At 42.6% G+C, this 22,282-nt stretch overlaps 1 protein-coding gene across 2 annotated transcripts in view; it reads left to right on the top strand.

Moving 5' to 3' along the window:
• The window catches only part of SLC37A3 (solute carrier family 37 member 3), a 42,724-nt gene that overhangs the window by 15,376 nt on the left and 5,066 nt on the right, over positions 1–22,282 (top strand). Inside the window, exons 4-13 of one of the 2 annotated variants that reach the window (XM_059933227.1) lie at positions 1,788–1,880; positions 5,337–5,420; positions 7,263–7,408; positions 12,250–12,346; positions 14,527–14,611; positions 15,347–15,525; positions 17,774–17,915; positions 19,244–19,345; positions 19,960–20,007; positions 20,970–21,121. In XM_059933227.1, coding sequence (XP_059789210.1) covers positions 1,788–1,880; positions 5,337–5,420; positions 7,263–7,408; positions 12,250–12,346; positions 14,527–14,611; positions 15,347–15,525; positions 17,774–17,915; positions 19,244–19,345; positions 19,960–20,007; positions 20,970–21,121 — 1,128 coding nt within the window. The remainder of the gene's footprint in view (positions 1–1,787; positions 1,881–5,336; positions 5,421–7,262; positions 7,409–12,249; positions 12,347–14,526; positions 14,612–15,346; positions 15,526–17,773; positions 17,916–19,243; positions 19,346–19,959; positions 20,008–20,969; positions 21,122–22,282) is intronic. The other variant, XM_059933228.1, reaches the window with a different exon arrangement.

Genomic DNA, 22,282 nt, shown 5'->3' on the forward strand with positions numbered 1-22,282 from the left:
TTTGTTTACACTTGTTAAGTAGGCAGTCAGAAGTGTATTTCAGCTGAATTTTAAACAGAAAAAAGCTGTTTGAAACCTGTCAGTTTTTGTGGCAGCCGCACCTGCAGGGAGATTTTGGTGGCTTCTCGTAAGAGTAAAGAAAAAAATCCTGAAACTCGGAGCAACTGCTTGAATGTGAGCTCCTCACGTTGGTGTGTGCCCCACAGGGCTTAATTCTGGGTCCTGTTGAGCCTGGATGGCATCAGGGATCAAAGATTGTGGTTAGAGAGGAAGGTGGCAAAATAACTCTAATTGGAGATATTTCGGGCCCCAAGTTGGCACACTGAAATACTGATGGGTCTCAGCCGTGTGAGCTGCTTTCTTATCGCTCATGAAAGCAGTGTGTGAGGGAAAGTAACAAGACTGTTGGCGTTAAGCCTCATGGAAGTGAGTCACAATGCTTTAGGATCACACTTTATATATTCTCTTACAATTTGAGGATTTTACTTTCTGTTAAAAGGTAGAGTGTGTTTTAAGTTGCTGATTGTGATTTTTCTCTTTAATATTCCAAAGTCAAATTTTCTATAATAACCCATCTCAGAAATCATTTAGTATAACAACTTTTTGGTCTGGAGACCCCAAAGAGCTATGGGTTTGTATTTATAGAGACTTACGGTTTTAGAAATTAAAACCAAGACATTGAAGAAAAATACATTGGTTTTAAATTATTTTTAAATGAACTAAATAACCCATAACACGTTAACATAAATAACATTTAGTGAAAAATGACTTTCAAAATGGAAAAAAATCACTTAATAAGGAGAGTGGCATTGATTTACATTTTTGCAAATCTCTTCATGTCTGGCTCAATAGAAGACAGTGGGTTTTCATGTCTGCTTCTGAATTCAGTCTCTTGCAGCTTGATCCTTTAAAGTATATGAAGAGAATTTGGCTTTCACAGATACATAGTAGGAAGGGGAGAAGTATTTTAATAGCCTTTTTTGTTAATTGTGGATATTTGTCTTTGATACTACATGAGAATTTGACAAGAGGCAATTTCTTAAAGGTTAGTTACAATGTGGAATCTGAAACTGTATTCATTAACTTTTTTATACACTTGCATTAAGATCCATTTGTCTGTCTTGTACTTTGAATGGATCTTGAAGTGACAGGCTCATTTCATTCTTTTCTGAGGAAATATCTGCCAAATACCCAAATCTGAATAACTAGGGTTTGTTTGTCAGTCACTCTTTCAAGTAAAAATGACATTCCAGCTTGCAGCTCAGACAGTTTTCTCAAGCTAGCCATCATACTTTGGTGTGCATAAGTGCTGTATGCATATTTTCTGCTTCATCACACGAAATATTTAAAAAAATGTACTCGGGCCAGATTTAATAAAATCAATAATTTTTACTGCTCGACAAATATTTGTTGAGCGTCTAGCATGTGCCAAGGACATTCTTAAGTGAAATTGCCTTTGTTTTTTTTTAAACTGCGTGGCATTAAAGAATACAGTGATTAATAGTACAGTTGTGTAACCGCCTTGATCTGTGCTAAGGCACAGGAGTTTTACCCACCACTGCTTTTGCACCATCAATGGAAAAGTCAAAGGGAAAAAGCAAATAACATTTTAGTGTTATGCAAATGACGTTGGCCTTGTGGACCTTTTTTGCATATGTGTTTCCCTCATGTACAGAGGGCTGATTTGCTCTTTTCAGCATCACCACCCGGTGATGCGGGGGCGGGTGGTAGTTGTGTGTGAAGGTGCTTTGGACCAGCGGGACTGACTGGTTCTTGTGTGACTGCAGATCTGGAGCAGCAACCATCTGTTTCCCAGTGCAGAGGAAGCCACTCTTTTCCTCGGAACACTTGACACCATCTTCCTCTTCTCCTATGCTGTGGTAAGTTTCAGAACTCTAGGCTTTTACGTTGAGGAAAAATGTAAAATTACTCCAAACCTTATGAAGTTGGCAAGGGATTTTGAATTTGCTGACTGAGGAGAGTTTATGTTTTGTGTCCTTCCCATCCCTCTATTCCTCCATTCGACACATATTTTTTGAGCACCTAGCATGTGCTGAGCACGTGCCAGGTACTTTTCTAGTCGATGGGGAATTCATCAGTGAGCATCACAGGAGAAATCCCTTCCTTCATAAAGCTTATTATTCTTTTTTAAGCTTCTCTTCTTGAGTGGGAGCTGAGGGAGACAAATGGTAACAAAATGCTATAAATAAGTAAACGACTGAGTGTATTCGAAGGTGGTAAGTGCTGTGGCAAAGAGCCAGGCCGGGGCGGTGGGGGGGGGGGGGGTTGTCGTGTATGTAGGACGGCCGGGGAGGACCTCGTGAAGAGCAGAGGCCTGAGTGTAGGTGGAGATTTCAGAGCCCTTCACGTATAGATGATTTTTTATTTTTAAAAAATTTATTTATTTATTTATTTATTTGGTTGTGCTGGGTCTTAGTTGTGGCTTGCTGGCTTCTTATTTGCAGCACGTGGGCTTCTTAATTGTGGCAGGAGAGCTCCTAAGTTGCGGCTCGTGGGCTCCTTAGTTACGGCATGCAAACTCTTAGTTGCAGCATGCATGTGGGATCTAGTTCCCTGACCAGGGATTGAACCCGGGCCCCCTGCATTGGGAGTGTGGAGTCTTAACCACTGGACCACCAGGGAAGTCCCGTAGATGATTTTTTAAATTATGAGACTGGATGAAAATCGTCAGGAGAGTTGATAAGGACGGGGAGGAGGTAGGAAGACTGAGCCGGGGCTGGGGGGGGCTTCCAGTATTTCGAGGTGGGGAAGATGAGGGATGGGCCCGGGAGGCTGAGAGGGAGCAGGAGAACCACGAGAGGGTGGCATTGTCCTGGGAGCGGAACCGGGATGGCCGGGGCCAGCTCTGGCTGAGGAAGTGTCCTGGGATCGGGCAGCCAGAGTCTCTGTCTGGCCTTAGGGAATGTCTGTGGTGGCTGCCGAATTAGAGCAGTGGTGGCGATAGCTGGAGCTGTGCCCCCGGGGGAGCAGTCTGACCTTTTCTCCCCAGCGTCTTACTGTTTATCTTTAAAATGTGTCCAGTTATAAAAAAGCCTTTTAGGTATAAATGTGCAGGTGATGTGAAATACTGGGTGAAAGTCCCAAAGTAATCTCCAAATGTTTATTTGGGCGGTTCCTAGAATATCTTTTCTTTGAAGAGGAAACTTATAGACACAGTTGGAGCAGATCTTGGATCATTTAGCCTAGCTTCTCAGCCCAGCCTTTTTTTTTTTTTTTTTTTTTTTTTTTTAATTGGGGTACAGTTGTTTTACAATGTTGTGTTAGTTTCTACTGTACAGTGAAGTGGAGTTCCCTGTGCTATACAGCAGGTTCTTATTAGTTATCTATTTTATACATATTAGTGTATACATGTCAATCCCAATCTCCCAGTTCATCCCACCCCGCTCCCCCTGCTTTCCCCCCTTGGTGTCCATACCTTTGTTCTCTACACCCGTGTCTCTGTTTCTGCCTTGCAGACCAGCTCATCCATACCATTTTTCTAGATTCCACATATATGCGTTAATATACAATGTTTATTTTTCTCTTTCTGACTTACTTCACTCTGTATGACAGTCTCTAGGTCCATCCATGTCTCTACAAACAACCCAATTTCGTTCCTTTTTATGGCTGAGTAATATTCCATTGTATATATGTACCACATCTTCTTTATCCATTTGTCTGTCAGTGGACATTTAGGTTGCTTCCATGACCTGGCTATTGTAAATAGAGCTGTAACGAACATTGGAGTGCATGTGTCTTTTTGAATTATGGTTTTCTCAGGGTATATGCCCAGTAGTGGGATTGCTGGGTCGTATGGTAGTTCTATTTTTAGTTTCTTAAGGAACCTCCATACTGTTCTCCATAGTGGCTGTGGGAATTTGCATTCCCACCAACAGTGCAAGAGTGTTCCCTTTTCTCCACACCCTCCCCAGCATTTATTGCTTGTAGATTTTCTGATGATCAGGCCAGCCTTTTCTGTACAAAATCCCAATATAGGATCGCTTGGCTTTGGCAGGAGCACTCCCAGTGATGCTTCTCCTTCAGCCTTAGAAGAGGCTGTGTCGTCTCACGGAACCACTAGCTCACCACCACCAACTAGCTATGATAAGCTTCGTATCAAAATGGAATTTAACTTTTTTTTGATATTTAGTTTCCTTACCTACAGAGTTATGATGATATAGAGTTATGATGATAATACTTGTCTATAGGATTAAATAGGTTTAGGAGATAAAAGATAAATGCCATGAAAAACCAGTGATCATAGCTCTTTATATTGAGCTGCATTTCCTTCTGTAACTGCCAGGTATTGTGTGGACCTTTGGAGCAATACAGAATAAATTGGTTGCCTAATCTGAAACATAATTGAGAGATTTTCTTCACCACTGTCCCGCACCACCCCCACCCCCCGCTATATATAGTGTAAGACCCTGTGAATTGGAGCTATAGAACATAGACTCTTCTCTAATGTTTGCGGGTGCCTCTTCTGAGGTAGTGAAAACTTGACAATAATGAGGGAGAAACATTTATTATGCCGTTTATCATCTAAATTTTCTCTAATATAGATATATTTATACAGCTATATTATATTGATAATATAGTCAATTTCCTAGAAACACTTGTATCTGAATTTAGGTATTTAGTCAAGACATTTATTCATTTTACATATTTGTGGAAGAAACCTAAAGTGCATTGCCCTTAGCTCTTTGGTCTGCCTTACTGCCATGATCTCGGCATTTTAATTCCTGCCACTCAGTGGGAGGACAGCAGAAGGCGGAGCATCTGCGCCTCTCTTCAACTAATTATCGTCTCTGCCTCCGTGCTCTCCTTGCCTCGTGATGTCATGAAACCCAAGGGTCAGATTAAACAGGCAGTGCATGTGCCCCCGAAGCTTCTGTTCTGCAGGACACGTAACATCTTAATTCAGAACGCAAATGGCTAAGAGGAATCCCTTTGGGAAAGCAGGTAACTGATGTTTAGGAGTTCATCTGTTCTAGAAGAGGAAACATATTTGTGTGCTTGTTTTATTAGAATTATTCTTTGGTTTTTTTTTTTTTCTTTTCTTTTCTTTTCAGTGTCTTAGGCAGTTAGGGGATCAAATAGAATGGAAATTTGCACTGAATTGTACTGTCTTGGTGCATGAAGTGTTTACAGTATAGTGTGCAGAAACAATTGTCATTTCTTGAAATGTTAGTGAAACTGATTTAGATAGCTAGGCTAGGCATGAGAATGAGATTTAATTTTTGTGTTTTGTTTGCCTCGTTTGCTTTGGAATGCGTTTTACTTTTTCCAGGCTGTGTTGTTATCCAGAGCTATAAAATAAAATGCTTTATTTTTAGGGCCTTTTCATCAGTGGTATCATTGGGGATCGGCTTAATTTGCGATGGGTTCTGTCTTTTGGCATGTGCTCCTCTGCATTAGTGGTAAGTTGAAAGGTGTTATTCTTATTACTATTACTGTTATCTCAGCCAGGTATTTTACAATCCAAGCAATCCCCCACTTCTGTATATAGAATAGAATAGAAAAATTAATCTTCAGTGTTCTAATCCCTTCTGTGCCTTTTCGCTTAGGTATGTCCTTAAAGTATGACTTCAGTCATGCCCCTTGCTTGATTCTCAGTCACCAGCAAAATCAAAGCATAACTCGCCTGGCATCCAGTGCTCCTGAGAACCTGGTCCCAGCCCGCCTCCACAGTCATGTCTGTCCTGTGCTTCACCTCTCTGCTCTCCCAGATCAAACTATCAACACCTTTTGTGGCCCTAACATATCCTGCTCCCTTCTACCTCACGGCTGTTGTTCCTGCTGTTCTTCCTGCCTTGAATGCTCTCTCTTCAACTCTTGACAGTATAACTCAGCGTCTCCTTCAAGTCATTGGCCAAATGACTCTTGTTTCATTATGCCTTACTTTACCAGCCCCACTCCCGGAAGTTATCCTTCCCTGTCCTGAGCTCCCGTGCCTGGATTTCTTTGAAGGCACTTGTCTTGTCTGCTGCTCAGCCTGCTTATTTCTGTGTCAGTCTTGCTTTCCCTAGGAGTCTGCAGCGGGGTGATTAAGACCACAGACTTGCCCAGACCTGCACCGCCTGGGTTTCAGTCCTTCCCCGGGAGTTTCCAGCTACGGTTTCTGTGTGCTTCAGCCTTCCCTTCTGAATACCTCCACCTGGGGTTGCAGTGAGGGTTGTGTGTGTTACTATGTGTGGGGCATTTGGAACAGTGCCTGGTGTATTAAGTGCTATAGAGGGCAAGATCCATATTTGATTCATCTTTGTTTGCTTACAAGCATCTGGTGATAAATTTTTGTTGATTGAATGAAAGCGTGGAGTTTAGTTAGACTCTATTACTGTTTTTCAATGTCTGCCATTTGTGTATGGGGAAAAACTTCTTTTTCTATTTCAGAGATTGAAGCACTTTATTTATTCACAAGCTGCTCACCCACACATATATACATACTATTTTTAAACCTGTATACATTCTTGTTTGTTTTTTTTTTTTTTTACATTTTTTGAAAAATTGAAGTATGTACATAAACTCAATAAACTCACCCTTTTTAGTGTATACTCCTGAATTCTGACAAATGAGTGTAGTTGTGTAACTGCCACCCTTCCTCCCGCCCCCACCCTCTGGCAGGCACCGACTGATTTTCTGTCGTTATAGTTTTGCTCATTCCAGAATGTCATATAACTGGAATCATACAGTATTAGACATACCATTTTGAAACCCATGCCAAATATTCCCGAAGGAGACTGACTACAAATAAAATGCCCACCCCGAGCAGAATGCCTGGAAAAAAGCAGTCCTTTGATGAATGCCACCAAATGATTGAGCCAATCACGAGTTACGCTGCTGCACTTATTAGGCACGGCGTTAATAATAGCTGGCGCTTTCTGGTCCCCATGATGTGCCTGGGCTGTTCTAACGATATTTAAACGTGTGAAGTCAGGTAGTCCCCAGAGCTGTCTTCCATAAACAAGAGGAAAGGGAAATAGATGTAAAAAGAGGTCCAACAATGGGGACTTAACCTTTTAGAGTTGAAGATGCAAGTTGGAAGGATGGTCCTCGTTGCGTTTTACGCTCTGCCATCTCTGCCTCTCTGGTGGGGGTGGTTTGGTGGTGGTCTCACTCAGCGCTGCTCTGGGCAGGAGCATCTGAAGAGTCGGCCACACGTCTCTCAGGCCCCAGACATTGACTGTATCTTTCACATAGGGTCTTTAGTTGGGGTGTCCCCGCAGATGTTACACGTGTCTTTTTCTTTCTTCTTCTCTAAGGTGTTTGTCTTTGGCACTCTCACAGAATGGCTACATTTCTACAACAAGGGGCTGTACTGCAGCCTGTGGATCGTGAATGGCCTGCTGCAGTCCACTGGTTGGCCCTGCGTCGTTGCTGTTATGGGCAACTGGTTTGGGAAAGCTGGGTATGCCACTTCCTCCTTCTTTCATTTCTCTATTTAAGTAGTTTTAATATGGGATTGTTCAAGACTTGTCAGTCAATGCACTTGATCCCTTCGACACCACCCACGTCTTCCCTCTATTTTAGAAAGTTTAGAGCAGCCGGGAGAGGAGGTTTCATGTCAAAGTACATTGGAAATAATGTGGACCCTGGAGATGGTCTAGCCTGTGGGACTCATTCACAGCAGTCTCCTGTCCATGGTCAGATTTTGAGTGTGGCTAAAGCCGTACGTCTCAAATTTTTTTTTTTTTTTAAATCTTCCCTTTAGAGAACATAAATAACACACCGTAATAACAGAAATCTCACATGCCATCTCATCATGTATCTTCCTGTGGGTTTTGCTTTCCCTTTTTCTGAGACTCAGTGATCTAGTTTAACCTTCTTAAAGATAAGAAAACGGAGGCCAGAAGTTATCCATGGGGCTTGCCCTAAGGTCACAGAGCAAAGGCTTCAAGAAGATGCAGATGGGGCTTCCCTGGTGGCGCAGTGGTTAAGAATCTGCCTGCCAGTGCAGGGGACACGGGTTTGAGCCCTGGTCCGGGAAGATCCCACATGCCACGGAGCAACTAAGCCCGTGCGCCACAACTACTGAGCCTGCGAGTCACAACTACTGAAGCACGTGCACTCTAGAGCCTATGCTCCACAAGAGAAGCCACCGCAATGAGAAGCCTGCGCACTGCATCAAAGAGTAGTCCCCGCTCGCCACAACAAAAGAAAGCCTGTGCGCAGCAATGAAGACCCAACGCAGCCAAAAGTAAATAAATAAATTAAAAAACCCAAAGTTCCCTTTAAAAAAAAAAAAAAGGAAGATGCAGATGAAGAATGCCAAACTTTGGGGCTTAGTTAAGTTGGCCATTTTTCCCATAAACCTTTAAGTACTTATCAGTTGTATGTGAGTTTGTGTGTGTGTGGCGGGGGCCATGGCTTGAGGATGGGCACCTGCTGCCACTCAAGAAGACCCATATGTAATTTACAGGATGGAAAATAAGTTGAGCTACCCAAAGACTTGGCTTTGTTGTTTATTGTTGTTTGTGGCACTCTGCCTTTGTTGTTTATCATTGTTTATGACACTCTGCCTTTGGGAATACTGTTAATTTGGATTTCTATCATTTGTCCTGGATAAATATTTATGTGTTGTGAGATGCACATTTATTTCATCGATGGCTGTATACTTTTTGTTTGTTTACGCTTTTACGTAGGGACCAGTGTACACAGCAGGCATTATCCACCCGCCGCGGTGATCAGTGCATGCTTTGACCAACTCCTCTCGGTTTTCCAGCTTCCCCCGTTTCATAGTCGGAGTAGAGGTGCTTGCTGGCTAATGATCTCTGTGTTGTTGTGAAAGTTCACCTGTAAAGTGCCTTGTGGTTAGAATCAGCACCGCTTACCGAGAATGCTCTGATTATGTTCAGTGTGCTAGTGATTTCCAGTTCTTTCCAACTCTAGTGTCACTGGTTTAACAGAATTGATTTTCGGAGGTGCTCATTCCCCCGGGATACTTTAGTTTTCTTTTGGAGTAGGAGATGCTGTCCGCTTGCATGTTGTTTATTTTTATTAAGATTTTTAACATAACTTCTTTCCAATCATGATTTTTGAAAATTATACAAAGGTTACTTGATTATTGTAGCCCAACCAGATACTGTAAATGAACACAGAGAAATAAAGGCAAAACCACCTGAAATCCTGTCACTTCAAAGATAATCACTTTGACATGTATCATTTTGAGATAATCCTTATCTGAACTTTTATAAATTGGGTGACATTTGGTGGGTGGTAGGTGGCAGTGACTGAGTAGGCTGACCTCTTGATTATTTCTCTGGCTCAGTCACAAAGACAACAAATTCAAGAAAGCCATTACAGTTTACTTTTGAAAGTAAGACAGTTTGTTTTTAAGCAAATAACACTAGTAAGTGAAATCAATGATGCATTGCCTGACGCACAGTGACTCTTCCTGTGAAATGTAACAATAAACCACAAAGTACTAATAAAACTATGATAACTTAAAGTCACAGTCGTTTTCAACCAGTTTCTTCTGAAATCATGCCTTTGGTCAGCCAGTGTTATTCAGGCCCTCTAGGACGCTCTTGGTAGGTTTCAGGTTTTAGAGGCTTGGGGCATTTTCACACTGGGGAGAACATAGAGATTATCTAGTTCAAATCATTTGATTTCCAAGTGAAAAAAGTTGGGGAATTAAGTGATCCACTGAGGACGTTGCCTTGGAAAGCTATTACCTTGGCTGAGTCGTGTCCCTCCTCCCGTTGTCGGGGTCATAGTTTTTTAAAACACATTGAGGCAGGTAGTACTAGTAGGTACACCCTTGCAGGCCCAAACTGTCAACTCTGTCACTGCACTCAGTCCTTTGAGGAGCACAGCGCTTTCCAGATGAGAGCCCTGAGCCTGGGCTGGGACTTGCTGGAGATCACCCAGCTGGAAGTGGCAGAGCTGGGACTTCTGAAAAGACTTTAGTTTTCACTGTTAAATGTTGTCTACCTGTTCATTTCTAAGATTCCTTCTGTCTCAGTGAGGTTATAAAAATGTTGAAAGAGCTGAAGAACCTAGACCTAACACTGTGTGTTATTAATATAAAGTAGAATAAAATACAAATTTATTTTTTTATTTTATTTTTTAAAATGTAACATACTTTTTTAAAAAAAATAAATTTATTTATTGATTTATTTTTTGGCTGTGTTGGGTCTTTGTTGCTGCGCGCGGGCTTTCTCTAGTTGCGGCGAGCGGGGGCTACTCTTCGTTGTGGTGCGTGGGCTTCTCATTGCGATGGCTTCTCTTGTTGTGGAGCACGGGCTCTAGGTGTGCGGGCTTCAGTAGTTGTGGCACATGGGCTCAACAGTTGTGGCTCGCGAGCTCTAGAGCGCAGGCTCAGTAGTTGTGGTGCACGGGCTTAGTTGCTCTGTGGGATGTGGGATCTTCCCGGACCAGGGCTTGAACCCGTGTCCCCTGCATTGGCAGGCGGGTTCTTAACCACTGCGCTACCAGGGAAGTCCTAATACACAAAATTATATGTTAAAAAAATTAATTTTTCTTAACTGCTTTTTTTTTGTCTTTTTCTTTCTTCACCAGCCCTACTGCCATTGCCTAAGTCCAGAGCTAGTTGTTTTTCTCCAGGACTATTGTAATAGCTAGTTTCCCTTCCACAGACTCTTCATCCACATATCCATTTTTTTTTGATGGCCTTATTGAGGTATACAATATGCTGCACACGTTCAAAGGGTACAGTTGGATGAGTTTTGGCATGCATGCACCCGTAAAAGTATCATCACAATTAAGATAATGACATATCCATCACCCCCAAAGTTTCCTCGTGCCCCTTGGTAATTCCTCCATCCCACTGCCATCTCCAGTCAACCACTGATTTGCTTTCTGTCACTTTAATCTGAATTTTCTAAAATTTTATATAAATGGAATCATGCAGTATGTCTTCTTGTCTGTGTTCTTTCACTCGGCACAGTAATGCTGAGATTAATTCATGTCTGCATTGATAGTTCATTCCTTTTTATAGCTGAGGAGTCATCCATTATATCACAATTTATCTGTTCACCTATTGGTGAACATTCAGGCTTTTAGTTTTCGGTTTTTACTAGTAAAGCTACTGTGAATATTTGTTCATGAATCCTTGTATGGACATATGCTTTCATTTCCCTTGGATACATACCTTGGAGTAGGATGGCTGGATCATATGATAGGTGTGTGTTTATCTTTTTAAGAAACTGGCAATTTCTTCTAAAGTGGTTGAACCATTTTACATTCCCACCAGCAGAGTATAAGGATTCTAGGTGCTACACATCCTTGCCAACACTTGGTATGCTCAGTGTGTTTTGATTTTAGCTATTCTAGGAGGTGTGTAGTGATACCTCCTTGTGGTTTTAATTTGCATTTCCCTAATGTCTGATGATGTTGAGCATCTTTTCATGTGCTTATTTGCATCTTAACTTATTTTTTATTTTTTAAATTTTTTGGCTGTGTTGGATCTTCGTTGCTGCGCACGGGCTTTCTCTAGTTGCGGCGAGCGGGGGCTACTCTTGGTTGCGGTTCGTGGACTTCTCATTGCGGTGGCTTCTCGTTGCGGAGCGTGGGCTCTACACGCACGGGCATCACTTGTTGCAGCACGCAGGCTCAGTAGTTGTGGCACACGGGTGCTAGGGCGCACGGGCTCAGTAGTTGTGGCACACGGGCTCAGTAGTTGTGGCTTGCGGGCTCTAGGGCACAGGCAGTTGTGGCACACGGGCTTAGTTGCTCCATGGCATGTGGGATCTTCCTGGACCAGAGATCGAACCCGTATCCCCTTCACTGGCAGGTGGATTCTTAACCACTGCACCACCAGGGATTTCCACATCTTATTTTTTGTGTGTGTGAAGTGTTTATTAAAATCTTTTGCCCCCTTTTCAGAAACTTTGTATTTGAGATTATTGTAGATTTATACTCTTTAACATTTTATTGTGTTGTCTGTTTTTTACATTATTGAGTTTTGAGAGTTCTTTATATTCCAGTGACAAGTCTTCTGTCAGACAAGTGATATCCAAATAGTTTCTCCCAGTCTGTGGCTTGTCTTTTTAAATTCTCTTAATGGTGTTTTTCAGTGAGCCCCAAATTGAACTTATAATAGAATCTTAGAGTTAGAAGAGACCTACCTGATGTTTTGCCATTTGGGTGTACTTTAAAATAACGTTAATATAGAATATTGATTCTTTGTAATGCGAACCTGCACTATTTTGGCCATTTTGTATTTGAACTGCACACAAAATCCCTTCTGATTCTATTGTCTTCTGTTTTGCACTGTTCCCATCATAGACGAGGAGTTGTTTTTGGTCTCTGGAGTGCCTGTGCCTCAGTGGGCAATATTTTGGGAGCATGTCTAGCTTCTTCTGTTCTGCAGTATGGTTATGAGGTAGGTGTTTCTTTCTAGCTTTTTTGTGAGTATATAAATATATTTTCTATTTTAGGAAATAATCCTGTGACCACTTAAAATGACCTAGAGCTATGTCTGGGTGGGGCAAGGTTTGTATTAAGAGTGGACAAACTTTTGGTAAGTTCAAACATGTTAGAAAAATTAATCATGGAAAAACAAACCTAAGGACATATCAGTTGGGGAAAAGTATTTGCAACTCATATTACAGATAAAGAGCTAATTTCCTTAATATATAAAGAATGCCCACAAATTGATAAGAAAAAGACCAACACACAGAAAGGTAAAGGATTTGAATGTGTAGTTCATGAAAAGGAAATAGAAATGGCTTGTAAACATACGACAGGGTATTCCACTTCACTCAGAATTTATTCATTCATTCAGTAAATATTTTTAAGCTCCTCTAAGTGCCCCAAGGCAGTAAAGAATAGAGCCCTGACCAAGAGACAAAAATCTCTACCCTTATGGAGTTTAGGTGTTAGTCGGCAGAGAAATGCAAATTAAAACTACACTGTAAAAAAAAAAAAGAAAAGAAACAACACCGTATACTTATTAGATTGGTAAAAACCCAAAAGTTTGATAACGCGTTTATGAGGATGTGACAAAACAGGCATTGCAGATGGGAGAGTAAATAATCCCTCTTGGGGTCAGTATGGTCTATCAAAATTATAATGGCTCTCACCAAGCAGTTCCACATCTGTGAATTAATCCCATTGGTGAATATACTTCAACATGTACAAAGAGATACATCTACAAGGTTATTTACTTCAGCATTATTTGTAATAGCAAAAGATTGGTAACAGATGTCAACCAAAAGGGAAATAGTTATACCAAGGAACTCCTATTCAGTGGAATGCTGTGCAGCTGTGAAATAGAATTATGCAGCCCTTAATGTCCTGACAGGGAAACAGCTCAATGGTGTGTTAAGTGAAGAAAGCAAGGGTGCATAACCGTATGTGTTGAATGCTGCCATTTGTGTGACATGGAGGAAGAATTAAAGAGTATCTGTTGTATTGGCTTGTATGTTTCCAAAACAATCTCTGGAAAGTAAAAATGAAATAACAGTGCTTTTATATGTTGGAAAAATGAGAATTGAATGGCTGGGAGAAGGGATGGGAGGGAGGGTTTAACTATACATCTTCTACTTTTTGTTGCTTGAATCATGTCAACCTATTGCCTGTTCAGAACCCTAATAATTAAAAGTAAATTGCTCTTTTGAAAAGCAGATACATTTTTAAGCTGCTCACCAAGTGTTTGGTCCCTGAAGAATTCTGGTCTAGTTAGGGCCAGTGGGACGTCCTTCCTGTGTTCACATCCACCTTTTCCCGGGTTTCTTAGCTTCACACCTGGATTGTACTACTTGGCTCAGATGGGGATTTCAGTTCACCCTACGTGCTGCTCCCAGATTTGACTTCTGGAAAAACTAATCTTGTCACCTGTCTATCCGCATCAGGCTCCACTCTTAAATAAAATAAAATTCAGCGATGCAGCCTGGCTCCTGAGTCTTTCATCTGGATAGCACCTTTCCAAGTCAGTGTTCTTCCCTGTTACCCCCAGCAGAAGCTCTCAGCTCCCACCATGCAGAAGGCTTTCCATCTCCCTCCCACCCGGTGCTGGTGCCTTTGCCTCAGCCGTGCCAGGAAAGGTGGTCAATTGCTGTGATTTTCAGCTGCTCCCTAAAGCATTGTCTCCCTCCTTCAACCTCTTTAGCTGTTTCCTTCTTCTGAATTCAGTTCCTGTTTGTTTCCTATTAGGACTGGGCCTTCTCATTTATTCAGCTACATGCTGCCTTATACTATTATTTTGTGTACTGTTTAATCCCCTCAACTGGAAAATGTCTTTTAGGGCAGATACTGTCTTTTGTAGGAGGCCGAGTAGTGTAAGGAGGAGTATTTTTGGAGCTAGTTCTGATTTCACGATCGTAATAGTACCACTCAGTGTCCAGCGGACCTTGATTATCCTCTCTGAGCCCCATGGAGTCACTGGGAAAAACTTGTGAGAAAACACAAGTAAAACACTTAGCTCAGTGCCTGGCACAGGCTAGGCGCTCAGCGCTCATTTCCTTCCCAGTCGCCCCGTCCTCCCCCCCGTGTGCCTCTAATGAATGTGCCTTTAATGAGCATCTCAGATGCGTCAGGAGCACCTTTCCCTTCCCCCTCCAGTATGCCTTTCTGGTGACGGCGGCTGTGCAGTTTGCTGGTGGGATCATCATCTTCTTTGGACTCTTGGTATCACCCGAAGAAATTGGTGAGAAGCTGCTCTTCTACTCAGAACGTCTTACTGTTACAGGCAAAGAGAAACCTGTGGCCAGAACAGCCCGTCTCTTTCTTGCTAGGAGAACTGTGAGCTCCTTTCAGTGAATTCAAGGAGCAGTATCGCTGTTTGTATCCTGTCCACGCTGCGGCCTCGCCTGGCACAGCTGCAAATGTTTGAGGGAGTGAGGCTCACCTTTTTATAGATTCAGGGAAAACTCATCATTTGCAAATGGGTTTCATAATGGAGATGCTGGCTAGAAATTAGCATGGATGTATTTCGAATTTCACTTCTTGAGACAGATTTATTTTCCTTCATAAAAATAATTTAGTGTGATACTTATCTGTGGTTAAATACAGAACGTGTACAAGTGAAACCACAGAAGCAGATAGATGTATGATTCTTCTCTCTTTTGAGTATACTAAAGAGACATGTCAGTTTAAGAGCACGTAATTAATGGTTTTTTTGGTATTATGTAAGAGAGATAGTGTGATGTAGTTGAAAAAGCTTTGCTTTGAAGCCAGGTCAAGGAGAATTAGAGGCCTGGGTTTGTGGCTCATTAGCTGTGTGACCTTAATTGACCTTGGACTCTGAACCTTAGTAGCTTCTTCTGTAAAATGGAAATAAAAATAACATGGACCCCGTAAGTAATGATGCATGCAAAGCACTTAGCCCAGTGCTGGGCGCCTGGAGGGCCCTCTGTAAACATGGCTGTCACTCTTGTTGTAGGTCTCCCAGGTATTGAGGCCGAAGAAAATTTTGAAGAAGACTCGCACAGGCCATTAATTAGTGGTGCTGAAAATGAAGATGAAGCTGAGCCTAATTATTCAATCCAAGAAGACAAGACTATTACCCAAGTCAAGGCGATAAGCTTTTACCAGGCTTGCTGCCTTCCCGGAGTTATAGCGGTAAAGCCTGTTCAAATCTCCTCACCACAGCCAGTGAGATGTTATAGCCTGGATAGTAACTCTGCCTGGGATAAAGCATCTTGAAGTATTTCGCTTCTCTCTCAGACTTTATCTTAGGAATATATGTTCAGAGGAGTAGCGAATATTGGCCCTCAGCTTGTTTCTGTATTGGCACCACTTGAAGTTTTATCTGAAATCTAATGCAGGGGTTGGCAAAACCTTTTCTGTGCAGAGCCAGTTAGTAAATGTTTTCAGCTTTTGGGGGCACCGTACAGTCTCTGCCACAATCGCTCAACTCAGTAGAGGAAAGGAGTCTATGGACGATATGGAACAGATGGGCCTGGCCGTATTTGGCCCGTGAGCTGGAATTTGCTGACCGTGGTCTAGCCTTCGAGTAAGAAGGCAAAATTGATATTTTTAAATATATACCTTTTGGCCTGTTGAAGTCTTATAGAGTTATAAATAGCCCAAGAGAGGTTTGAGTGGTTCGTTAGGTCTGTTTGATTTGCCTATATTCTTACTATTCTAGGGGAAAAAAAGTTTGCCCTTCTGTTAAAAGGTCCAGAGCAGAATACTCCACAGTATTTCCTGGTAATGCATTCCAGTGTTTCCGCAACCTTTACAGTTAGGTTTTTTCCTGATGTCTAAACTGAATCCCTTCTGCTGCAGTTTTTCTGTCTTGGTGTTTCGGGCGCTCTAGCGTGGGAGTGGAAGTTAAGAGGCCTAGGTTATGTTGCCAGCTTACCCATTAACTCGGCCTGGGGTAAGTCACTCAGCCCGTCCTCGTGTCTCAGTTCCCCTTCCTATGGACAGAAGGTCTACCAGTCCTCCCTGGGGTCTGTAACGCTAGGTTATTATATTGTGAACAAGCACCTTTTTTATTTTATTGTTTAATGGTGCTCTATGAACGTAACCCCTCAGTTAAATTCAGAGTCTGCAGGTTGTCCTATTTCATACTTTACAGTTCCCTTCTACCTGCCCCCAAGCTAAGAGAACTGACATTTACAAACAAGATAGTTTAAAGTGTGAGTTAAAATTTAAGTGTATGTTCCCACAAGTCTTCAACCAAAAGATGATGCGTAATACAAGGGAAATGCAAGTTCCTTTGGGCCTGTTCTTATGCTAATGATCAGTATTTTTTAAAGTGGTTATTAAAATGTTCTGCTGGTAATAGGTTAATTTCTGAGACAGAACTTAGATTTGTTGTGACTAAACATGGCCCTCTTTTGCTATTCCTTTGTGTTTCACAAGCTATTGTTCCCTGCCACGGGTAGGGTGTAAAGGAAATCCAGTTAACTTAATTCCTTTGTCTTTGTGGCAGGCTGTCTGGACAAAATGCACTCGTGATTGGGATTTGGCTCTCGGGGGGGGGGGTGGGGGGTGGGGGGTGGGGGGTGGTGGCTGCTGCCCTGCCTGGGAAGCTGCTTTAAAACAAGTGATACCCAGGGACTAACTGGCAGCTCCGGGGAGAAGGATATACTAGCCAGACACCCTTTGAAGTCAGTCTCTCTGTTCCTCCCCCTTTTTCCTTTGATGCTAAATGTCAGGATTTCCTGGTAATAATGTGTTGAATATAGGATTCTCAGCCCCACTGCCATCTTAAGGCAGCTGTAGCTTTCATTCCTCAACCTAGAGCCACAAGACCCATGACGATCCTATTCTTTCATTTTTGACTCAAAGCTTGTGGAAACTGCAGCGTGAAAGTAGTTTTCATGTTGATGCTTTTCTTAGACCTCGGAACTGTCGTCCAGTCCCATTGCTTCGCATTGTCCGTAATGTTAACTTCACAGGAAGCAGAAGAACCAAAAAAGTCTGGCTGCTTGCAATAAAGGCTGTGATGTTATTGGATTCGTTTGCTTATGGTTAGTGCTAGTCAGTGGCATGAATACCTTTTATCTTTATCTAAATAAAGAAATATGAGTATGTGCCCTGCCTTGCAGGTTCAAAACACTGGTTTGCTTCTACCAGAGAACTGAAAGAAGAAAGTGGGGGGACAATTAAGGAGTAGTCCTATGTGTTTTTTATCCCGAGGCCTACTGTACTGCCTTTCTAGACACTAAGCGGGGATGAAGAGAAGAGGGAGACTAGGTAAAGTCAGGCAAATAGGAATTTGTAGAAACATTTAATTTGAAAATCAGGTACTATTCGCCCCAAACGCCTCTGTTTTGTTTTGTTGTTTAATTACATTAAAATGGTAGTTATGTTGTGCTGTTTGTTCCTTACTGGTAGTTGGATGTTTTTCTTATAGTATTCACTGGCCTATGCCTGCTTGAAGTTAGTGAATTACTCCTTCTTCTTCTGGTTGCCCTTTTATCTGAGTAATAACTTCGGATGGAAGGAGGCTGAAGCCGACAGGCTGTCCATTTGGTACGATGTTGGAGGAATTATAGGTAAGGCCAGTGATACATCTTTTCCTGTAATAAGAATTAGTCACTAGTCATATTTTACTGGGTTATGAAATCTGGCATCATTTAAAGTTTTATTACTTATTCCACAGCTATTTTTCCTAAACTGTCCTACCAGTAAATAGCCAAACTCTTAAAAAAAAGTCCTTAGAAAAGAAGACCTAGCCTATGGCAGCCCTGTGATTTATAGGGCTCTTTTTTCTCAGTCCTTTGTTGATGGATCAGTTCTTTTGTCTTGGGAAGTGCAGGGATGTCTCTCTCTGATCTCTTTAAGTGTAACCCTTTTGTACACTTTCAGCGATAGCTTAGCTGTAAAGCAAATTGTATGTCGGAGATTCAAGTTAGGATGTGAATGTGTTCATTTTATATACCACACCGCAGCCAAAGAAGGGAAACATACTAGCTTAGTGTATTGATTGTCAGATCATAAAGGTAGGAATAATAGCAGGGATTAATTTTTTTGTTTTGCAGTTGCTTCATTGTACACAGCAGATTTTAACAGTGACTTTTTGCTCTAGCTGGAAGTGTAAACAAGGAAGTAGGAAACTTTAAAATCAGACAGACGTACAGATTGCATGTTAGCGGGTACTGCTTATATGGCTATGGCAGAACCTTAATATCCTTTTTGTAATGTTTACATGTAGAAGTGTGGAAAGACTAAACTGCCCTGAGCACATGAAAGCACAGTGTATCCTTAGGTGATATACTGTTGCTGTATTTGAACTTGTGTGCCCTTATTCTTAGATCCAGAGCCAAAGGTGAGGTTGCTGCCTTTAGACCTGCACGTACTTCTGATGAGGGTGTACCAGGTGTCCCATTGCCCCTAGACTCCAAGCAGGACTGCATCTAAACGTGACTGCGTTGCTTCAAGGATCCACATCACTTCTTTTAAACGTATTGACCTATTAGTTATTACCAAACCATGATTGCTGCATTTAAGTTTAGTGAATATTTTATGTTCACTACTACTAATAGCCGATGAAGCACAGTTCTTAATTAATTATCTTTTAAAATAAAAAGCAGCAAAAGCCTTCACAGCTGGTTGGAGAAGGAAAAACAGCAAGGAACAGTGGGGTAGTTTTGATGATTTTCCCTTATTTGTGGTGTCCCGTCCCCATCAGCCATCATGGCAGTTAATAGGTAACCTTTCTAACAGGAAATTACGGAGGAAATTTTTCAGGAGAGTCAGCTGTCGTTTTGGATAGACCAGTGTTAGGATCCTGATCGCAGGTGGAGGGTTATGTGGTAAGCAGGAGTCAGGTAACTGAGCTAAATTAGAAATATTGATTGGGTTGCACTCTTTGTGCTTGAAGGTGGAACTCTGCAAGGCTTCATCTCTGATGTGCTACAGAAGAGAGCCCCGGTGTTAGCTCTCAGTCTGCTTCTGGCCATCGGGTCCCTCGTTGGATATAGTCGTGAGTATTCCCTTGCAATTCAACTGTTTTCCTCATCTCTTAGGACTAAGGCATTTATTTGCCTTGAGTCAGTGATCAGCCCTGGGGGGATAGTTGAGACCAGCCACAAAGGCATAATATGGGACCTTTGTATTGTCCTGTAAATGCCGCTGAAAGTATCACATAGTTTTATTTGTGCTGGGGAGGAAGCTGGCATCTCTTCTGCTTTGTTGGTTTGTTTAAAAGCTTGCTTGGGAGTGTATATGCTTTGTTCAAGAGTGGCAATGCTCCAGAGTGGCAGCATTAGAGCCCATAAAACAATAAAGGGGACAAGACTTCAAAAGAGGAGTGATGGTAATTACTAGGTTTGGTATATGTCCCTTAAGATGCTGCTGAGATAGAAGTAGAGTTTTCCTGTAGCCTTTAGAAGTCACATTAGCTTGAGCACCAGCAAGAAGCAGACATTACAAATAAAAGTTGGGGGACGTGGTGATGGAGCTGTATGCGCCTGTTGTCCCTGGGAGTGATCTGTGAGGTCACGGAGATCCAGGCCCGGGTCTGTGTGTACTGTTGGGTGGGGGCACACGTACTGCGCCCCTCACATGGTTGTTCTGTGTCTGTGTCTTTCCTCACAGGTTCTCCAAATGATAAGTCCATCAATGCACTTCTGATGGCTGTCACAGGTATGGCATAGGCTCCATTTCACTGTACGTTCCTCTATAAGGAAAAAGGAAAAAAGGAAACTGATTTCTCCTTCAATTTGAGTAAGGCTAAAACCATAATTATAGAGAACTCAAGAGGTAAAAGGAAAGATGCTTCCTCCAGATCCTACTTCTCTGCTCTCGTGTGACCTTCTCAGTCCTGTCGTGACAGAGGCAGTCCCTTTTGACAGAGATTTTCTAAGATTTTTGATTGCTGCCCCACCTGCTCATGTTACTCGCGGAAGTGGCTTAGGAAGATGCCACATTGGAAACCAATTCACAGGCTTTCAGAAGGTCCAGTATAGCTAGTTTTTCCTCCTGTGTTGGAATTGGTCAGAATTTCTTCCCTTGATCCCCAGATGTGACAATTGAGTGCAATTAGGGACCGTGTTATAGAAGAAGTCTTATTTGTAAACTTGAGATCATAGGATAGTGGGAGCTGCTCCTGCCCTGTGGGGCACATGGGGCTGATCCAGCCTCACGAACACATTCACATGGGCCAGCTCCTGCTCTGTCCTTGGACAGCCTCACCGAGAGCAGTGGCAGATAGAACCCCCTACACCACTGAAATCGCTTTTTCTCCTGTCTCTCTTTTTTTTCAAGATGTTTGGTTGAATTTGGGCAGTCAGATGCTCTGCGATGCACCTCTACCATAAGAGAATTTGACAAGCCAGTGCAGTTAGTTGTCAATGAATGCACACTTCACAGGATTAGAAAGCTGTGTGTTCGCTCCATTTTCTAGAGAAAAATAGATGCTAACTAGTTCGAAGACGTTACTATCTGGGGGAGTTTCCATTTTTATTGGTTATTTTTTTTCCCCTCTTTTCGTTTCTCTCCAACATACTGATCGGAGTATTGGGATTAAGAGTTTGCTTTATTCAGTAGATTCCTAGCATTGTTACAAATAGTATGTTAATAAGAACCTGTTCTGTTTATGACTTTAGGATTTTTTATTGGTGGACCTTCTAATATGATTAGCTCTGCTATTTCTGCGGACCTGGGTCGTCAGGAGCTGATCCAAGGGAGCAGTGAGGCTTTGGCAACCGTCACAGGAATAGTTGATGGAACCGGGAGCGTTGGAGCTGCGGTGGGCCAGGTGAGAGAGCAGGGGAGGGCTTGACATGGAGTGTTCAACAGTCCTTCAGCGGCGGAAGAGTTTACCCCCGCCCTCTGGGCCACAGTAGGGTGGCACTCTTGTGCTGTAGTGCACTGTACTGAAAGCCTTGGGTTTTTAGTCTCTGAGGTCCAGCTGATGTGACCTAATGTGGAAGGTCGCTCTACATTTATCAGTTCCTTCTTTCCACTTTTACCTCCAGATTCTTCCTGTCTGGAAAGAAGCTAACACCTCATAAGACAGATCCTCCAGTCCCAGCCCGCCACCCCCTTCTTCCAGCCTGAACTTGGCACTCCAAGGAGGCCATGAGACACATGCTTCTCATTACCCCCACCTGACATGCAGGCCCTACCTCTCTCCCCCTACCAAACACACACACGTACACACATCCTTCCCATGGATCCCTGCCAGAAATTGCCATGAACTCTGCAGCTGCCCTGAGTCGCTTTCTCTGCTTCCTACAACTGTGTCTCAAAAGGCGGTTCATAAATGTCTTATGCCAGAATCATCTGGGAGTTCATTAAAGTACCGAACACTAAGCTTACTATAGACTTGCTGAGTGAGAGCCTGGGGATCTGTATTTCAACAAGCCTTCCTGGCGATTCTTATGCACTCTGAAGTTTGAGATCTTCTAGGCTAAGATTGGCCTACTCTAGGTAATCAGAACTATTCAAATCGATCTTTTTTTTTTATAATTAATTAATTAATTAATTAATTAATTTTTGGCTGTGTTGGGTCTTCGTTTCTGTGCGCGGGCTTTCTCTAGTTACGGTGAGCGGGGGCCACTCTTCATCGCAGTGCGTGGGCCTCTCACTGTCGCGGCCTCTCTTGTTGCGGAGCACAGGCTCCAGACGTGCAGGCTCAGTAGTTGTGGCTCACAGGCCCAGTTGCTCCACGGTATGTGGGATCTTCCCAGACCAGGGCTCGAACCCGTGTTCCCTGCATTGGCAGGCAGATTCTCAACCACTGCGCCACCAGGGAAGCCCCTCAAATCGATCTTTTTTGCTTACATTCAGCTTCAGAAAGGCATCCCTTCTCCGGGACGGTCATGAGTCATGCCTCTCCTAGGGTATACTCCTCTAGGTCATTGAGTGCTAATTTTGCAAAATGTGGATTTGAGAATCAACTGCATGGATAAAATGG

The sequence above is a fragment of the Balaenoptera ricei genome, chromosome 9, assembly GCF_028023285.1.
Source record: "Balaenoptera ricei isolate mBalRic1 chromosome 9, mBalRic1.hap2, whole genome shotgun sequence".
Classification (NCBI taxonomy): Eukaryota; Metazoa; Chordata; class Mammalia; order Artiodactyla; family Balaenopteridae; genus Balaenoptera; species Balaenoptera ricei.